This window comes from Alosa pseudoharengus, unplaced genomic scaffold (assembly GCF_046254945.1).
Source record: "Alosa pseudoharengus isolate Yale_2024_CS ecotype anadromous, Long Island Sound unplaced genomic scaffold, YU_APseudo_1.1 YU_APseudo_1.1_scf_7, whole genome shotgun sequence".
Classification (NCBI taxonomy): Eukaryota; Metazoa; Chordata; class Actinopteri; order Clupeiformes; family Clupeidae; genus Alosa; species Alosa pseudoharengus.
Window position 1 is genome coordinate 15,293,297 of NW_027468859.1, and position 20,508 is coordinate 15,313,804.

The window sequence follows — 20,508 nt, forward strand, 5'->3', positions numbered from 1 at the left end:
TGCACAGGTACTTTGGGCTACAGATGGCCCTGAAGATCCTGGGCATTATTCTGCTCGCTCTGGCCGGCTGGAAGGTGCAGAGGGGACAGGGTTACAACCTGGAGAGGAAAGGCCCGGTAGCTGTCTAACATGGACCAATCACCTGTCTTAATTCCCTTTCTTGAACCAATCAGATACTATGCCTTTATTCTCTCTCTAAAGGACCAATCAGATACCTTCCCTACCTGTCAGGGACCAGTGATCTGCCTTCATTCTCTCTCAAGAACTATTCAAATGCCTTCTTGACCTTACAAGAATGAATTGCCCTCATTTTCTTTCAAGGACCAATCAGATACCATCTTTCCTTCCATCTCAACCAATCAGCTTTTCCTTGCCTATATAGGAGTTGACTGTGAAACAGATCTGATCCTAATGCAGACTTTAACAGTGTTTTATCTCTGCTTCAAGTTGTGTGTTTTTTTGTATTGCAAAACACAAGTGAAATGTATTATATCTGTGCAAGTGGTTAAAGGAAACTGACCCCTGACACTATAGCACTATACAATATCAGCTTCAGTATGCAATTAATATGTATACACTAACTCACAGGCTAATCGTTTGATCCCTGATACGTTTTGGTAATGCTGTAGGATAGGTTAATAGAGTTATTTCAATTTTACTTTACCTTTTGAATCATGTTACAGCTGCAGGTTAGCTAGCCGCAGGTAAAAAAAAAAGTATTTTCATCAACATAGTCTACATATTGTATGTTTGATGCCATGGAACCACCATGAACTACTAGCCTGACAGAGTCAATTCTATTCAGAATTTGAGTCTGATACTGTTTGATTGGGATGTGATCATGGGGCGTGTTTCAACTGTCAGGAGGGAAAATGCCTCTGCACTCAATTGGATAGACCTAACTAATCAGAGCAACGAAATAGCCTACCGTGAATCCTGAACCAAAACAGCCTTCTTCTCGCTGCTTCTCGTTTTTTAAAGTTATTGCAGTCAATAGGCTATCTTGTACAACAGTGACAGTGAAATTTAAATGTAGGCTATAGCTTCTCTAGAGACAACAACAACTTTTTTTGTAAACAAAATCAACCGAAGTGCACTCAGGTGACGTGATAGAGTAGGCACCATTGCTCATCTGTCCATCATTGAATAAAGCCCACCCATACAATTTGAACTGCTCTGGTTTGGGCATAGTTGCTTCTCAATGGAACAAATCCAGACCGAATTTCCTGACTTTAAATTTTGTGGTCGGGGTAAAAATTTGGGCTAGCTTCCAGGCTAATGAACTACTGCTGTGGACCAAGACTTCTACAAAAGAATATACGTTTAATTCTATTCTACAATAGTGATGACAGACTGTGCATATTCTTAGCCTAAAATGTTGTCAATATTATGTCTACCAGCTGTAAATGCAGTTCAAAGTATCATACAAAACTCTGTTGCATAGATGTATCCATACTTGTGCCTTCCTCTAATATCAGACATTCTGGCCTCAGTGAAAAAGGTTTTCAAGCTGAAATTAATTGATCAAAAATACCTCTTGAGCTTTTCTTTGTATTTCTGACACATCACTCTTATAACTTTATTATAAAAACTTGATTTGTAAATAATAAAACTCAGTCTATTTCATTTGTGGGACTCTGAAACACACCTTTGAAAGATGTGGGGTGACTCTTCAACCTTCTTGCATCACAGTGAACTCTTTCCAGTCAACTGTGTCAGTAGTTACCATGCGTTATTACAACAAAGCAGAAGGCTATTACATGAACTTTCTCATTCACACCACATATCACCCAACCCAGCCCAACCCAACCCACCCATCCACCCACACACACATACACATAGTAACTCTGGGAGAGACGCAATTTGGCCGTTTTGTCTGGAGAAACTCAACTAAACACTGACCGCGCTATTGAGTCGCTTCCGTAAACACAAGGTGAGTGCAGAAGAGAGTGAGGTGTCTACGCATGTGCAGAGACATCTTTAATTGCCAGGGCAATACGGTGCCGCAACATAGCCACAGACCGGGACACCAGAAGAAAAATTGATCTACGCTCCCGGATTACCGGCGGGCCCGGCACGGATCGTTGCAATTAACGTTAGATCACTGCAGTCATGTCGGTGGCGAATGACTTCGGGAACCCGTTGCGGAAATTCAAACTTGTGTTTTTGGGAGAGCAAAGCGGTGAGTCTGAGGTGCACTGACATTACTATACATGAGCGATATGCCTATCATACTGCATGTGTCTGTTTGAAAGGAATAATTGGTGTTCTCTGCGATCTCTTGTCGGATATGGCCAGCGCCCTCGCAATCCCGGTCTGTCTGTATCCCTGATTCCCTGCCATAGACGATGTCCAGTTTTGTTTAGTCATTGGAAGCGTACAGCTCTGCATTGTCATCCCACCCTTATCAAACACACACGACAGCGTTTGTCTTGTCTTTACCTTAATGTAAACCTGTCTTCACGACGACTGGTTATGATTTCAAACTACATAACCATTCGTTAAAACGGCTCGGACACTTTGTTTTAGACTGCCATTATCTCCTCTTTCTTTTCTCTAGAAATAAATGTATGTATTTTTCTTATTTAATGCCACTAATAAGGAATTTTCTATGTGTTTGGATTTCAATACAGTCATTTAAATAGACGTGCAGTGTCCAGCTGTCTCCGCGAGACGAGACACACCCTTGTTGAACATCCTCCGTCTGATATGCCTCGCCCTCTGCTGACGGCTCTCGTTGAATTCAGCTGAAATCTCAGGAATCGGAATTTTGTTTAATTCGTTTGAATAAGCAACATTTTTCGGTGTGGTGTTGCGTTGGTGTGATTTTCAGGACTGTGTGGTCTAACCGGTTAAGCGAGTTGAAAACTGAACATGGCGGCTACTGACTCCACAAGATCGGTGATGTCAGAATCGACAGATTGGCGTTTGGCCATAAATTTGGAAGTGAATATGGCTGGAGGTCCTAGCTTTGATGATAAACCTTGTCCATAGGTAACATAGTTAGGCTACATAGTTGACATAAGCCACATGCCTATACACTTCAAGCAAAGTGTTCAGTGTTCAGAGAGAAACCACTTTTATTCAGGTCAGGTGTCTTCTCTCATGTGCAAAGTGTGCAGTCCAGCGGCTGACAAAAACACTTGCAACAAGCAAGCTACAGAACCCTGAGGGAAAGAGGCAGAGGAACCAGGCAAGCAGAAGCAGGAAGTCTGGCCCGTGAGCGAATGCCAATTTTGACTCCGTGGAGAAGCCCCTCGGGACATTAAAGGTCAATGTTTTCACAGAGCTGGCAAAAGCCGCATGGAATAAGCCATCAGGGAGACGGGCCTTACCTGGCTACTGTACTGTAACTGAACAACAAATATAGACCCACTAGCTAAACTCACCTTGACTGAAAGCCACTCGTGTCAGTGCAGTTACTTATGCAGATCAAAAACATACAAGCAGATAGATAATGTAGTGATAAGGAACAGAAAGAGTGGCTGAGGCGCTGTGAGACGACCTGCTCTTCATGTTTCCCTCGGCTCTCTGCTGCGCATATCTGACTCAACTTACCAGTGCCGTTCCTGATCAGCTGATAACACTGGGGTTAGCTTATCAACAACATTATAATTACACGGTTATTAATAAAGATAATGCTTGGAGCAGGTAGAGATAGAGGAGGTAGAGGATAGGACTTCAAGGAGGAGGACTCGTTTTGTTTATCTGGTCGTGGACATGTTGTCCGAAGACTGAAGAGCTGTCCGCGGTGCTGAAACCGTTTCTCTGTTCTTACATAGACTTTTGGTTCTTATCAGATTAGATGCCATATCAATCTAACACAGCTATTTCATCTGGTAAGAATCTGACAGTCCTTTTAACCTGAAGCTGCATATGACATTAGATTGACAATTGACAATAGCAGTAGTCCACACTAGAATAATAGTAAAATAATGTATTTATCATAACTCGAAATTAGAGGCACCAGGAATGAACAGGGTCTTTACTGAGAGCTTTGCCGAGGGAAGACAGGCAACAGCTGCCAATCAGGACCAAAGTGGTGGAGAGGAGGACTAGAGTTGAATCACAGCATTTAAGTAGGATAATGCAGATCAAATGACTGTCCTATGGGCAAGAGTAAGGGATATTAATTCAATTCTAGCAGTAACAAGAAGCCAAAGAAGAGCAACTACCGAAGAAAGATGTAACCTCTTTAGTTGATTAAAGACCACAAATATGCCGCTGTATACTGACTCATGTGCAATGGTCACCCCACACATGTTGGTAGGCCTGTTTTTTGCATTGCAATATAGTTTAGAAATAACCAGGGCTTGTATACGAGTGTGAAATGACAAGACCTCGAGACTGACGCTATAAACTAAACCTACATAGATATCTGGCTCAGAGACCATAACTGTCTTGTGATTGGAAAGGTCCAACAGATTGACCAACTATTAAACTATTAAAACAAAGATGAGGAGCAGACAGAGAAGAGCAAGAGTCAGACAAATGTTTTGGAATTGTGGGGGCCAGTGCAGAACTGTCCATGGTGCTGAAACACTCCTCTGTGTTTTTTTTTTTATCAGATATAATATCAAGAATTGTGGAGAATGTGTGCTGTGGTTAGTGAGGTGTTTTTGTTCACACGATGTGTGTGTATGTATGTGTGTGTGTGTGTGTACTTGAAGTGTGACAAACATTGGGAAACAAGTTTGACTTGTTTGGGAAGAGCATGATCCCCTGCTGGGCTTGTCTTGGAGAGGAATTTCAGGAATCCTGCAACAATTGACATACACACCTCAATGCCCTTTGGCATGTGTGTGACTGTGTGTTGTTTGTGACTGTGCATGTGTGTGTATGTGTGTTAAAGAGAGTTTGTCATACTCTGGGCTAAGTTACCTGAAATGTCTCTCTTTGCAGTTGGAAAAACCTCTCTCATCACAAGATTCATGTATGACAGTTTTGACAACACCTACCAGGTACAGCTATTCAATCATCACACACACACACACAAACACGCACACACACACACACACACACACACACACACACACACATACATACACACACAAACACACACACACACACACACACCACACACACACACACACACACACACACACCACACACACACACAGAGAGAGAGAGAGACACACAGTCACACACATGCAAAGAGCTGAAGCTAATGTCTTTGTTTACCATAGGCTACCATTGGGATCGACTTCCTGTCAAAGACCATGTACTTGGAGGACAGAACAGTAAGTGTGTAAACACACACACACTCACACTCACACACAGTTCAGACAGAATGGGATGCACACATCCGGCACAATCCAGAGAGCCTGTAGGAACAAGACAGGTAGACATGCACGTGTGTATGCAAGATAGACAGACAAGGTACGACAAGGTACCCCAAGATTCACTGGTACTGGGCAATCTCTGATTACTTGAATACTTTCCATAGAGTGTTCTTATAATAGTGTGTATCAATACTGACAATGAATGATACTGTACACTTCTTATGCAAGGACACTAAATGTTGCCAGATTTTCTTTACATGGTTGCCAGCACACAGCTGTTTGTCTTTGTGTTATGAGTCAGTGTGCTCTTAGTACTTTTTGTAGCGTGACCTTTCTCTTTTGACTCTCAGGTGCGTCTGCAGCTGTGGGACACTGCAGGCCAGGAGCGCTTTCGCAGCCTCATCCCCAGCTACATACGAGACTCCACCGTCGCCGTGGTCGTCTATGACATCACCAGTACGTTTCTGACATCAGCAGTAGTTTTTTTTGCCATGGTAACGACAGTAGTTAAATGATATCCAGAGAGCTGTAACTTCACAAAATATAGGGCAGGAAAAACAGCTGTGTCATCCCATGCCTATCATAGCACTAAATACTGTAGCTTTTACCCTCTGACTAACCTACACATTCTAAAATTCATAAACATATTCTAAAATATTACAAAGATAAATGTCTGGTTCTCACAGCATGGCTCTAGCATCTTGCATTTTCAAACGAATCAAGATTCCATATGAACATCATGACCTCCATGATAGGCTAACTTCATCCCATCCCTTACTTAGCACTGACAGCTGTAATGAAGATTTGTGTGTGGTAATACAACTTAGAGTAGACTATAGCAGCAAAAACCTTTTTGCTATTAACCTACAGGGAAGGTAGGTGTCATCTGATAGCAATAAAATGTATGGTTAAAATGGATAATAATTTAACTTCAAGACTACTTTTAGTTAGCCATGTAACCCTTCATGGTTTTAAACAAAGACCCCATCCCCTCCCCCAATGGAATGCTAATGTGCTGGTTTAAGGCCTATCACTTACACAAGACAAAGGATGCTACCTTGATATAATGTATCCATGTATCATGAAATGTAAATGTATTCATGTCTGGTATCATTTTGATAGTCTCATTACAAGGATTGTAATGATGTGATTGTGAGAATGTTTGGAACATTCTATAAGTGATATTTCTGATATATAAGATATCTCTCCTCATGCTATTTACATAGGTGTGAAGTGGGTGTGAGTAGGTGTGTCTGATACCAAGTGAAGAACCAACCAAGTGGGATTGTTCTTGGCGCCATTTTGTTCTTTGTTTAAAACATTTAAAAGTAACTAAACTGCAATGTTTGTCAGATCAGATTTTCTAGACTTGGACTAAGGATGTAGCGGAAGAGAGGAGTTGGCTACAGGCCAAGCTAGGCCTTTCAGGCCTGGGCTAGGCCTACATATAGACCTTTTTTGTACCCTCTCTGCTTGTAATAGAATAAACTTGATTCCTGAGTTTTTCCTGAAGTTCGCCAGTCTAAGATTAATATTAAGTAATTAGTCACCTACAATTACTTTCACATCTGATATGAAAGTGAAGCACTGTAAGATTAGCTTGGTTAGTTTTAGTTAGAGCTTAATTAGAGCTGTTTATTTTTGTAGCCTGGAAGCCAGCCTGGATTTACCCTGCCCCCAAATTTTGAGAATGGGAAAATTCGGTTTGGCGTTGCTCCATTGAGAGGTCTATATGCCCTGTTAAGATGTTTTGGGGCCAGTCAAATTGTTTGGGTGGGCTATATGAATATGGACAGATGATCAACAGTGACATAGTCACCCACATCACCTGAGTGCACTTGTATTGATTTTGTTTACAATAATATAGCCGCAAGCGGCAATGGCGGGCCCGAGCACCTGCGGACCGCAACCCGTGACATGTCGGAATCCAACAAAGCACCGACGTGGTGCGTTTGTGAAATGTACATATTTGATGAGTGTGCTATTTGTTTTTGTATTTTATTTTCTGCCACATGTACTTGCTTCGCCAGGTGGGGGCGCAATGCAAGGCAGGCCCATTGGGTGTCATCATAATCATAATATATATTAACCTGAGAAATTTCAGACCATTCATTTTAAGCAAAGAACATTTCTGATACACTTTTTGGTTGGCCAGATGGTGGCGCTATGTTAGGCATGGAAATTACACATGTGAATATCATCACAATAATGATATTAAATTTTTTGTAAACGTTCAGATCAATCACTTAACCCATAGCATTTACACCCCTATTTTGAGTTTTTCCTCGAAATTGCACACCGCCTACTTAAAATGGCCCTGTTGCCACATACTTTGACTTACAATCAAGTGCCTGACCTCTTTGGAAAGCTAAGGCCTTGTAGAATTTTTTGGTACCAATAGATTGACTGTGTGATGAACTATCAGAGAGTGGCAAAGGGTAGAATGATAGTTTTTTTTATAGGCGGTTATGTACATCTCTAGAAATGACCACATTCTGCCCTCTTGGTCACTTATTTTCTCTTGAAAACACCACTGAGGCCCACTACCAGGTCTTGTGAATCTGTATGTCAAAGTAGATCCTTATAGGATGAAGTATGACTGTGTGGGACCCATATTTGTGTGGGCATACACATGCGTTTTGCTAAGTGTCCATTTGGAGACTCCAAAAGGACCTTTGGTTACCCAAAACTAAAACTCTTCCTATACAAGAACCCCTTTATGTAGAACCATGATCTTGGTGTCAAATGAAAGGTTACACTCTCTGTGTCATGTTGCTTGTACCATGAGTGCTTTGCAGTGGCTGTGCCATGAGTCCAGAGAAGCATTATCTGACCTGAAACTCTTACTTTTGCTCCTACGCCTTTGAGATTTCCATGAAAAAAGGACAAACAAGGTAATGCAGTGAACATTTGTATTATAAAATGAAACAAAGGTAAAAAATAACAATACCCTGGCAAACGAAACATCAAATGATTCACATTCAATGCAATAGAAATGTATTTATGTTGGCAACCACGGTCAACAAAATGGAACGTGTTATGAACAACTGAAATAGTCTCGGCCACCGGCTCCTCTTCCTCAGACACAGGATCCTCAGCTCTTGTTTTTTTGCTTGGCGGGGCCCAGTCTTCATCACTGTCACTGAAACAATTGTACAGGTGGAAGTTAGGCTCAGACCCACTAAAGTATATGAAAACCCTTCCCAACAACTTATACAAATGATATAAATGTGTGTACTCAGGTCACACCTCCCCCTGCTCTCTCTTTTACACACACACACACACACACACACACAAACACACACAAACACACACTGCATTCTCTCCCCTAACTCCCCTCCCCCCCAGGTACCAGAACACTGTTCACACTATGAAACAAAGCTAAATGAAAAACGATGCACTAAACATTACAAAAACAAACTAAACTGTATCTGTAACTGTATATGGATATAAGTAGTCTACTCACAGCTCAAAATCAGGGTCCTTCCCAGCTAAAAAGTTCTGCTCCTCCTCGGAGTCGCATTCCGAGAAATTGCTTTCTTCTCCTTCATCGATGTCCTCCAGATCTTCAATGTCCTCGGGTTCTTCGACATGTTTCGTCTTTTTTTGTCTCTTTGGCATGTTTTACGAACAAAAACCTTCAAAAACATGTCTCTTGCTTGTTTAGTAACAAACTTCCAAACCACTGCTTCGGAATCTGGTTACGCATGGGCTATGCGCCTTGAGTTTAGCCGACAGGGAAGTAGAATGTGACGATGTGTCACATGTCTAAAGAAAGCTCTCCTCATTGGCTACACGGACATCTAGGTCCCATCTCATTGGCTCACTCAGACACAGCGCTATGGCCATTCAAAGACTGGTTGTCAGATTCATCGCTTACGTGACTCATTGGCTTTGATGGCATCTATCTCGACTCTCATTGGTCCTACAGACATGTAATGGGTATCGATGGAATCAGAAGAGCCTCGTGAACACGCGGAGTACCGTGAATCCAGCGACAATAATGGAAGTAGAACCGAAATATCTGGATTTCCGCGAAAACTAAGATTTTACTTCGCTTCTTTTCGTATGTATCTGTTTTGTTTGTACTGGCGTGTACAACTACTCAATATATTGGCAATAAAACAATGTAGATATTTTACATCTATGGATTCTTACGAAAATTTCAAGACCAAGCATGCTGGGCTAACTTATTGGTACGGCCATACAGACAAGTGACAAAGTATGAACGCAGCAACTTTGGGGGGTGGTGGAGGGGGGTATTCTGATATGTTATATATCGGGATAAACTTATATTTTACACACGAAATATATGTTAATTCATGGAAAGCTTTACATATATCGATTCTTGAGTTTCTCAGCTTTAAAATGGTATATAGCATGACTATGGTAGTTCATGATAAGGTGCAAAAAAATGCATGGGGGTTGTTGGGGGGAGGTGGGGGGCACTGTATTTTCCCGAATACGGGTCACCCGTAGTGTACTGGGTTAAGGCATTGTCCATTTTCTGGCACATTTCCTGCTTGACCAGGTGGTGGCGCTATGCCAGGCAGGCAAATTGGGTGTCTGGATATCATCATAATTATAATATCTATTAACATGAGAAGTTTCAGACCATTTATTCAAAGCATAGAGCATTTCTGGCACATTTCCTGCTTGGCCAGATGGTGGCGCTATGCTAGGCCTGTGAATTACGAATGTGAATATCATCACAATAATGATGTCTGATATTTTATAAAGTTTCAGATCAATCACTTAAGGCATTGTCCATTTCTGGCACATTTCCTGCTTGGGCAGGTGGTGGCGCTATGTCAGGCAGGCCCATTGGGTGTCTGGATAACATCATAATCATGATATCTATTAACCTGAGAAGTTTCAGACCATTCATTCAATGCACTGTGATTTATGACACATTTCCTGTTTATGTGGTGAGATATTAAAATCATATCAAATATATAAGTTATCAAAAATCCCTTCACAATTTAACATCAGCGACATCTTGGCATAATATTTGCCAAATTTCAAATGAATCTGACAAACCGTCTAGGAAGAGTATATTCAAATTGATCATATGGCATCAGTATAATTGTCATTCTTTCTGTTGCCAGTTGGTGGCGCTATGCCAAACATGCATTATGGGCATGTGAATATTATCATTAACATGGTCTTCAATGACCTGTGAAATTTAAAACATTTCAAGCCATGCATGGTGAATTATGACACATTTATTGTTTATGTGGAAGGGTATTAAAATGAATAATGTTGTCATTTCGTCAAATTACAACATATCAAAAAAAAGCTTCACAATTTATAATCAGGAACATCTCGGCGTCATGTATACCAACTTTGACATGAATCGGATCAACCGTCTAGGAAGAGTACGTTAAAATTGAACATGTCCACAACGCACAAAATCTCAAATACCTCACTTCCTGTGGGCGTGGCTAATGGCATGTTAATACAAAAGTTGTTTGTTTTTGGGAGTTACATACACCCACCAAATTTGGTGTGTGTAGCTGAAAGTATATGCCCACCACGGGATCAGTCATCTAAGGGGGCGTAAGGGGGCGCTAGCGAGTCTCTGGGCCATACCCGGGGCCAAGCTTTTTTACCTAGCTGCTTTGTCTGACACCTGATGTGTGTGCCAAATTTCAAGACTTTTCGATTATGTTAACCACCTCAAAATATTTGCCAACAACGGGATCAGTCACCTAAGGGGGCGCTAGCGAGTCCCTGGGCCACGCCCGGGGTCAAGCTCTTGTACCTAACTGTGATGCGTGACACCTGACGTGTGTGCCAAATTTCAAGAGGTTTTGACCATGTTAACCACCTCAAAAACAGGAAAGCACAAAAGTGGAATAACAATAATAATACAGAAATATAGCCGCAAGCGGCAATGGCGGGCCCGAGCACCTGCGGGCCGCAACCCGTGACATGTCGGAATCCAACAAAGCACCGACGTGGTGCGTTTGTGAAATGTACATATTTAATGCGTGTGCTATTTGTTTTTGTATTTTATTTTCTGCCACATTTACTCGCTTGGCCAGGTGGGGGCGTAATGCAAGGCAGGCCCATTGGGTGTCATCATAATCATAATATATATTAACCTGAGGAAATTTCAGACCATTCATTTTAAGCAAAGAACATTTCTGATACACTTTTTGGTTGGCCAGATGGTGGCGCTATGTTAGGCATGAAAATTACACATGTGAATATCATCACAATAATGATATCCAAAATGTTTGTAAACTTTCAGATCAATCACTTAAGGCATTGTCCATTTCTGACACATTTACTGCTTGACCAGGTGGTGGCGCTATGCCAGGCAGGCCCATTGGGTGTCTGGATATCATCATAATCATAATATCTATTAACCTGAAAAGTTTCAGACCATTTATTCAAAGCATAGAGCATTTCTGGCACATTTCCTGCTTGGCCAGATGGTGGCGCTATGCTAGGCCTGTGAATTACGCATGTGAATATCATCACAATAATGATATCCAATATTTTATAAAGTTTCAGATCAATCACTTAAGGCATTGTCCATTTCTGGCACATTTCCTGCTTGGCCAGGTGGTGGCGCTATGCCAGGCAGGCCCATTGGGTGTCTGGATATCATCATAATCATGATATCTATTAACCTGAGAAGTTTCAGACCATTCATTCAATGCACTGTGATTTATGACACATTTCCTGTTTATGTGGTGAGATATTAAAATCATATCAAATATATTACAACATTAAAAAATCCATTCACAATTTAACATCAGCGACATCTTGGCATAATGTTTGCCAAATTTCACATGAATCTGACAAACCGTCTAGGAGCAGTATGTTAAAATTGATCATGTGACATCAGTGTAATTGTCATTCTTTCTTTTGCCAGTTGGTGGCGCTATGCCAAACATGAATTATGGGCATGTAAATATTATCATTAACATGGTCTTCAATGACCTGTGAAATGTAAAACATTTCAAGCCATGCATGGTGAATTATGACACATTTATTGCTTATGTGGAAGGGTATTAAAATTAATAATTTCGCCATTTTGTCAAATTACAACATATCAAAAAAAGGCTTCACAATTTATAATCAGGAACATCTCGGCGTCATGTATACCAACTTTGACATGAATCGGATCAACCGTCTAGGAGGAGTATGTTAAAATTGATCATGTCCACAATGCACAAAATCTCAATTACCTCACTTCCTGTGGGCGTGGCTAATGGCATGTTAATACAAAAGTTGTTTGTTTTTGGGAGGTACATACACCCACCAAATTTGGTGTGTGTATCTAAAACTATATGCCAACCACAAGTCACTGTGACGTAAGGGGGCGCTATGGAGTTCCTGGGCAACGCCCGGTGCCAAGCTTTTATCCCTGTCTATTCACTGTACCACTTGATGTGTGTGCTAAATTTCATGCGTTTTCGATTATGTTAACCACCTCAAAATATTTGCCAACCACGGGATCAGTCACCTAAGGGGGCGCTAGCGAGTCCCTGGGCCACGCACGGGGCCAAGCTCTTGTACCTAACTGCGATGCATGACACCTGACGTGTGTGCCAAATTTCAAGAGGTTTCGACCATGTTAACCACCTCAAAAACAGGAAAGCAAAAAAGTGGTATAACAATAATAATAATAATAATAATAATAATAATCCTTACAAAAACAATAGGGCCTTGCGCCCTTCGGTGCTCGGGCCCTAATAATAATAATAATAATCCTTACAAAAACAATAGGGCCTTGCGCCCTTCGGTGCTCGGGCCCTAATAATAATAATCCTTACAAAAACAATAGGGCCTTGCGCCCTTCGGTGCTCGAGCCCTATATATAGCCGCAAGCGGCAATGGCGGGCCCGAGCACCTCCGGTCAGCAACCCGTGACATTTCGGAATCCAACAAAGCACCGACGCGGTGCGTGTGTGAAATGTACATATTTGATGTGTGTGCTATTTGTTTTTGTATTTAATTTTCTGGGACATATACTTGCTTGGCCAGGTGGGGGCGCAACGCAAGGCAGGCCCATTGGGTGTCATCATAATCATAATATATTAACCTGAGAAATTTCAGACTATTCATTTTAAGCAAAGAACATTTCTGATGCACTTTTTGGTTGGCCAGATGGTGGCGCTATGTTAGGCATGAAAATTACATTTGCTTAACTGTGATTATCATCACAATAAAGATATTCAAAATGTTTGTAAATTTTCAGATCGATCACTTAAGGCATTGTCCATTTCTGGCACATTTCCTGCTTGACCTGGTGGTGGCGCTATGCCAGGCAGGCCCATAGGGTCTCTGGATATCATCATAATTATAATATCTATTAACCTGAGAAGTTTCAGACCATTCATTCAAAGCATAAACCATTAATGGCATATTTCCTGTTTGGCCAGATGGTGGCGCTATGCTAGGCATGTGAATTATATGTGTGAATATCATCACAATAATGATATCCAATATTTTATAAAGTTTCAGATCACTCACTTAAGGCATTGTCCATTTTGGCACATTTCCTACTTGGCCAGTTGGTAGCGCTATGCCAAGCAGGCCCATTGGGTGTCAGAATATCATCATAATCATAATATATATTAACCTGAGAAGTTTCAGACCATTCATTCAATGCACTGTGACTTTATGACACATTTCCTGTTTATAGGGTGAGATATTAAAATCATGACATATTACAACATATCAAAAATCCGTTCGCAATTTAACATCAGCAACATCTTGGCATCATATTTGCCAAATTTCATATGAATCTGACAAATTGTCTAGGAGGAGTATGTTAAAATTGACCATGTGACATCAGTGTAATTGCCATTCTTTCTGTTGCCAGATGTTGGCGCTATGCAAAATATGCATTATGGGCATGTGAATATCATCACTCCCATGGTATTCAAAGACCTGTGAAATGTAAAACATTTCAAGCCATGCATGGTGAAATATGACACATTTATTGTTTATGTGGAAGGGTATTAAAATTAATAATTTCGCCATTGCGTCAAATTACAACATATCAAAAAAAAGCTTCACAATTTATAATCAGGAACATATCAGCGTCATGTATACCAACTTTGACATGAATCGGATCAACCGTCTAGGAGGAGTACGTTAAAATTGATCATGTCCACAACGCACAAAATCTCAATTACCTCACTTCCTGTGGGCGTGGCTAATGGCATGTTAATACAAAAGTTGATTGTTTTTGGGAGTTACATACACCCACCAAATTTGGTGTGTGTATCTAAAACTATAGGCCAACCACAAGTCACAGTGACATAAGGGGGCGCTATGGAGTTTCTGGGCAACGCCCGGTGCCAAGGCTTTTCCCCTGTGTATTCACGGTACCTCTTGACGTGTGTGCCAAATTTCATGCGTTTTCAGCGATGGGAAGCACCTCTTTTGGCATCACAATTCATCACATTTTAGTCCGCACAAAATCCCAAATACCTCACTTCCTGTTGGGCGTGGCTAATGCATTGTACATACGAAAGTTGTTCATCTTGGGGAGATACACACACTTGCCAAATTTGGTGTGTCTAGCTGAAAGTATGTGCCAACCACTGCATCAATCACCTAAGGGGGCGCTACTGAGTCCCTGGGCCACGCCCGGGGCCAAGCCTTTATGCCTGTGTAGCCATTGTAATACCAGATGTGTGTGCCAAATTCCAAGACTTTTCATCTATGCTAACCACCTCAAAAATAGCAAAAAGGTGAACAAATAATAATAATAATAATCCTTTCAAAAACAATAGGGCTTCGCACCTCTCCGTCCCGGCCTCGCGCACCGTCGGTGCTCGGGCCCTAATAATAATAATCCTTACAAAAACAATAGGGCCTTGCGCCCTTCGGTGCTCGGGCCCTAATAATAAATATAGCCGCAAGCGGCAATGGCGGGCCCGAGCACCTGCGGGCCGCAACCCGTGACATGTCGGAATCCAACAAAGCACCGACGTGGTGCGTGTGTGAAATGTACATATGTGATGCGTGTGCTATTTGTTTTTGTATTTTATTTTCTGCCACATTTACTCGCTTGGCCAGGTGGGGGCGTAATGCAAGGCAGGCCCATTGGGTGTCATCATAATCATAATATATATTAACCTGAGACATTTCAGACCATTCATTTTAAGCAAAGAACATTTCTGATATACTTTTTGGTTGGCCAGATGGTGGCGCTATGTTAGGCATTGAAATTACACATGTGAATATCATCACAATAATGATATCCAAAATGTTTGTACACTTTCAGATCAATCACTTAAGGCATTGTCCATTTCTGGCACATTTCCTGCTTGACCAGGTGGTGGCGCTATGCCAGGCAGGCCCATTGAGTGTCTGGATATCATCATAATCATAATATCTATTAACCTGAGAAGTTTCAGAGCATTTATTCAAAGTATAGAGCATTTCTGGCACATGTCCTGCTTGGCCAGATGGTGGCGCTATGCTAGGCCTGTGAATTACACATGTGAATCTCATCACAATAATGATATCCAATATTTTATAAATTTTCAGATCAATCACTTAAGGCATTGTCCATTTCTGGCACATTTCCTGCTTGGCCAGGTGGTGGCGCTATGCCAGGCAGGCCCATTGGGTGTCTGGATATCATCATAATCATGATATCTATTAACCTGAGAAGTTTCAGACCATTCATTCAATGCACTGTGATTTATGACACATTTCCTGTTTATGTGGTGAGATATTAAAATCATATCAAATATATTACAACATTCAAAAATCCATTCACAATTTAACATCAGCGACATCTTGGCATAATGTTTGCCAAATTTCAAATGAATCTGGCAAACCGTCTAGGAGGAGTATGTTCAAATTGATCATGTGACATCAGTATAATTGTCATTCTTTCTGTTGCCAGTTGGTGGCGCTATGCCAAACATGCATTATGGGCATGTGAATATTATCATTAACATGGTCTTCAATAACCTGTGAAATTTAAAACATTTCAAGCCATGCATGGTGAATTATGACACATTTATTGTTTATGTGGAAGGGTGTTAAAATGAATAATTTTGCCATTTCGTCAAATTACAACATATCGAAAAAAAACTTCACAATTTATAATCAGGAACATCTCGGCATCATGTATACCAACTTTGACGTGAATCGGATCAACCGTCTAGGAGGAGTACGTTAAAATTGATCATGTCCACAACGCACAAAATCTCAATTACCTCACTTCCGGTGGGCGTGGCTAATGGCATGTTAATACAAAAGTTGTTTGTTTTTGGGAGTTACATACACCCACCGAATTTGGTGTGTGTATCTAAAACTATATGCCAACCACAAGTCACTGTGACGTAAGGGGGCGCTATGGAGTTCCTGGGCAACGCCCGGTGCCAAGCTTTTATCCCTGTCTATTCACTGTACCACTTGATGTGTGTGCTAAATTTCATGCGTTTTCGATTATGTTAACCACCTCAAAATATTTGCCAACCACGGGATCAGTCACCTAAGGGGGCGCTAGCGAGTCCCTGGGCCACGCCCGGGGTCAAGCTCTTGTACCTAACTGCGATGCATGACACCTGACGTGTGTGCCAAATTTCAAGAGGTTTCGACCATGTTAACCACCTCAAAAACAGGAAAGCAAAAAAGTGGAATAACAATAATAATAATAAATATAACCGCAAGCGGTGATTTACGGGGTCCGAGCAAAACGAACATGAGGTAGTATAGCTTTTTAGTTTTACATATGCTTTGATTGTTTGGGCACAATTGTTCAAAAGAAATGTGATTGGATTTCGGTTATCGGATTTCAGTTACTGGATTTCGGCTATCGGATTGGATCAAATCTTGAAAATGGGTTGTTCAAAAGGAAACAAGGATCCTGAAATTGGATTAAATAACATAATCTATTCTTGGTTTTGATCTGGATAAAACCTTTGTGTTGTTCAAAACTTTTGAGTTAGATTGGAATAAATTTGATCCATAAAATTAGGATTACCCTGTGCTGTAATGTTATAGTGTGCTAACCTCCACAACCCAACAGTATTCTAACAATACTTGATTCTACAGGACTATTTATTTGTTGTGGATAAGATGAAGGGTTTGATAATGGAAGGCAGTGTTTCCCACAGAATTGAATTGTATTTGTGGTGGTGGGTTCTGTGTCGGAGTCAATAAGATAAACAGCGTATAATTATACAGTTATACTTGCCTTGCACTACAAGTCCATATTGACAAGTAGCTGTAATGCTATAGTGTGCTAACCTCCACAACTCAACAGCATTCTATTCTAGTATGCTAACCTCCACAACCCAACAGTATTTGAACACTAATGCTTCAGGTGGGATTTGAACTCTCAACCTAAGGATGACCAGTACAAGGCATTATCCCATTAAGCCACTGTCAATCCTACATCTTTGCCAGTCACATTCACATGGTGAAAATGTGTATTGGTAAACACACAAGAAAAACTCCAAGTATACATTTGACAATAAAATGAAGGGCTTTCCTGAAAGAGAACACCTGAAAATGTTTGGAAATTCTGGGGCAATTAGACATTTGTAGAGAAGAAGAGTAATGGATGAAATATAAATACGATAGACTTGATGATGAAGGAAAAATAGTAAACAAAGAAGTTCCCCTATATGCCATAGAGTGTGTCGGCATTCTGATTCTTGGCAACTAATGAGTGTGAATGTCAATTGCCTGATGTCATTCAGGTGCTGTTCAATGGTGTGAATCTTCAATAACCAATAGCATGTGCATCTTGAGCCAACGCTCTTGCAGGATTCAAACTCTCAACCTAACAAACACCAGCACTAGGCATTATCCCTCTGAGCCACTGACAATCAGACATATTAGGCAGTCACATTCACATTGTGAAAATGTGTATTGGTAAACACACAAGAAAAACTCCAAGTATACATTTGACAATAAAATGAAGGGCTTTCCTGAAAGAGAACACCTGAAAATGTTTGGAAATTCTGGGGCAATTAGACATTTGTAGAGAAGAAGAGTAATGGATGAAATATAAATACGATAGACTTGATGATGAAGGAAAAATAGTAAACAAAGAAGTTCCCCTATATGCCATAGAGTGTGTCGGCATTCTGATTCTTGGCAACTAATGAGTGTGAATGTCAATTGCCTGATGTCATTCAGGTGCTGTTCAATGGTGTGAATCTTCAATAACCAATAGCATGTGCATCTTGAGCCAACGCTCTTGCAGGATACAAACTCTCAACCTAACAAACACCAGCACTAGGCATTATCCCTCTGAGCCACTGACAATCCGACATATTAGGCAGTCACATTCACATTGTGAAAATGTGTGTTGGTAAACACACAAGAAAAACTCCAAGTATACATTTGACAATAAAATGAAGGGCTTTCCTGAAAAAGTACACCTGAAAACTTTTGGATATTCTGGGGCAATTAGACATTTATAGAGAAGAACAGTAATGGATGAAATATAAATTTGATAGACTTAATGATGAAGGAAAAATAGTAAACAAACAAGTTCCCCTATATGTCATAGAGTGTGTCGGCATTCTGATTCTTGGCAACTAATGAGTGTCAATGTTAATTGCCTGAAGTCATTCAGGTGTTGTTCAATGGTGTGAATCTACAATAACCAATAGCATGTGCATCTTGAACCTAAAGCTCTAGCAGGTTTTGAACTCTCAACCTAACAAACACCAGCACTAGGCATTATCCCTCTGAGCCACTGACAATCCAACATATTAGGCAGTCACATTCACATTGTGAAAATGTGTGTTGGTAAACACACAAGAAAAACTCCAAGTATACATTTGACAATAAAATGAAGGGCTTTCCTGAAAAAGTACACCTGAAAACTTTTGGATATTCTGGGGCAATTAGACATTTATAGAGAAGAACAGTAATGGATGAAATAAAAATATGATAGACTTAGTTATGAAGGAAAAATAGTAAACAAAGAAGTTCTCCTATATGTCATAGAGTGTGTCGGCATTCTGATTCTTGGCAACTAATGAGTGTGAATGTTAATTGCCTGATGAAATTCAGGTGCTGTTCAATGGTGTGAATCTTCAATAACCAATAGCATGTGCATCTTGAGCCTAAAGCTCTAGCAGGATTCGAACTCTCAACCTAACAAACACCAGCACTAGGCATTATCCCACTCAGCCACTGACAATCATACACATTGAGCAGTCACATTCACATGGTGAAAATGTGTGTTGGTAAACACACAAGAAAAACTCCAAGTATACATTTGACAGTAAAATTAAGGGCTTTCCTGAAAAAGTACACCTGAAAACTTTTGGATATTCTGGGGCAATTAGACATTTATAGAGAAGAACAGTAATGGATGAAATATAAATATGATAGACTTAGTGATGAAGGAAAAATAGTAAACAAAGAAGTTCTCCTATATGTCATAGAGTGTGTCGGCATTCTGATTCTTGGCAACTAATGAGTGTGAATGTTAATTGCCTGATGTCATTCAGGTGCTGTTCAATGGTGTGAATCTTCAATAACCAATAGCATGTGCATCTTGAGCCTAAAGCTCTAGCAGGATTCGAACTCTCAACCTAACAAACACCAGCACTAGGCATTATCCCACTCAGCCACTGACAATCATACACATTGAGCAGTCACATTCACATGGTGAAAATGTGTGTTGGTAAACACACAAGAAAAACTCCAAGTATAGATTTGACAATAAAATGAAGGGCTTTCCTGAAAAAGTACACCTGAAAACTTTTGGATATTCTGGGGCAATTAGACATTTATAGAGAAGAACAGTAATGGATGAAATATAAATATGATAGACTTAATGATGAAGGAAAAATAGTAAACAAACAAGTTCCCCTATATGTCATAGAGTGTGTCGGCATTCTGATTCTTGGCAACTAATGAGTGTGAATGTTAATTGCCTGATGTCATTCAGGTGCTGTTCAATGGTGTGAATCTTCAATAACCAATAGCATGTGCATCTTGAGCCTAAAGCTCTAGCAGGATTCGAACTCTCAACCTAACAAACACCAGCACTAGGCATTATCCCACTCAGCCACTGACAATCATACACATTGAGCAGTCACATTCACATGGTGAAAATGTGTGTTGGTAAACACACAAGAAAAACTCCAAGTATACATTTGACAATAAAATGAAGGGCTTTCCTGAAAAAGTACACCTGAAAACTTTTGGATATTCTGGGGCAATTAGACATTTATAGAGAAGAACAGTAATGGATGAAATATAAATTTGA

The 20,508-nt window shown here is 40.6% G+C and overlaps 2 protein-coding genes across 6 annotated transcripts in view; both read left to right on the plus strand.

Annotated features, from left to right (window-relative positions):
* LOC143110360 (solute carrier organic anion transporter family member 2A1-like) overlaps positions 1-195 on the plus strand; it is a 10,183-nt gene extending 9,988 nt beyond the window's left edge. The window contains exon 14 of the mRNA XM_076273227.1: positions 8-195. Coding sequence (XP_076129342.1) covers positions 8-128 — 121 coding nt within the window. The 3' untranslated portion in view covers positions 129-195. The remainder of the gene's footprint in view (positions 1-7) is intronic.
* A 1,692-nt stretch (positions 196-1,887) lies between these two features.
* The window catches only part of LOC143109849 (ras-related protein Rab-6B-like), a 34,326-nt gene continuing 15,705 nt past the window's right edge, over positions 1,888-20,508 (plus strand). For 2 of the 5 annotated variants that reach the window (XM_076272640.1, XM_076272642.1), the window contains exons 1-4: positions 1,888-2,182; positions 4,903-4,961; positions 5,187-5,240; positions 5,633-5,738. In XM_076272640.1, coding sequence (XP_076128755.1) covers positions 2,113-2,182; positions 4,903-4,961; positions 5,187-5,240; positions 5,633-5,738 — 289 coding nt within the window. In that variant the 5' untranslated portion in view covers positions 1,888-2,112. The remainder of the gene's footprint in view (positions 2,183-4,902; positions 4,962-5,186; positions 5,241-5,632; positions 5,739-20,508) is intronic. The other 3 variants (XM_076272643.1, XM_076272641.1, XM_076272644.1) reach the window with 2 other exon arrangements.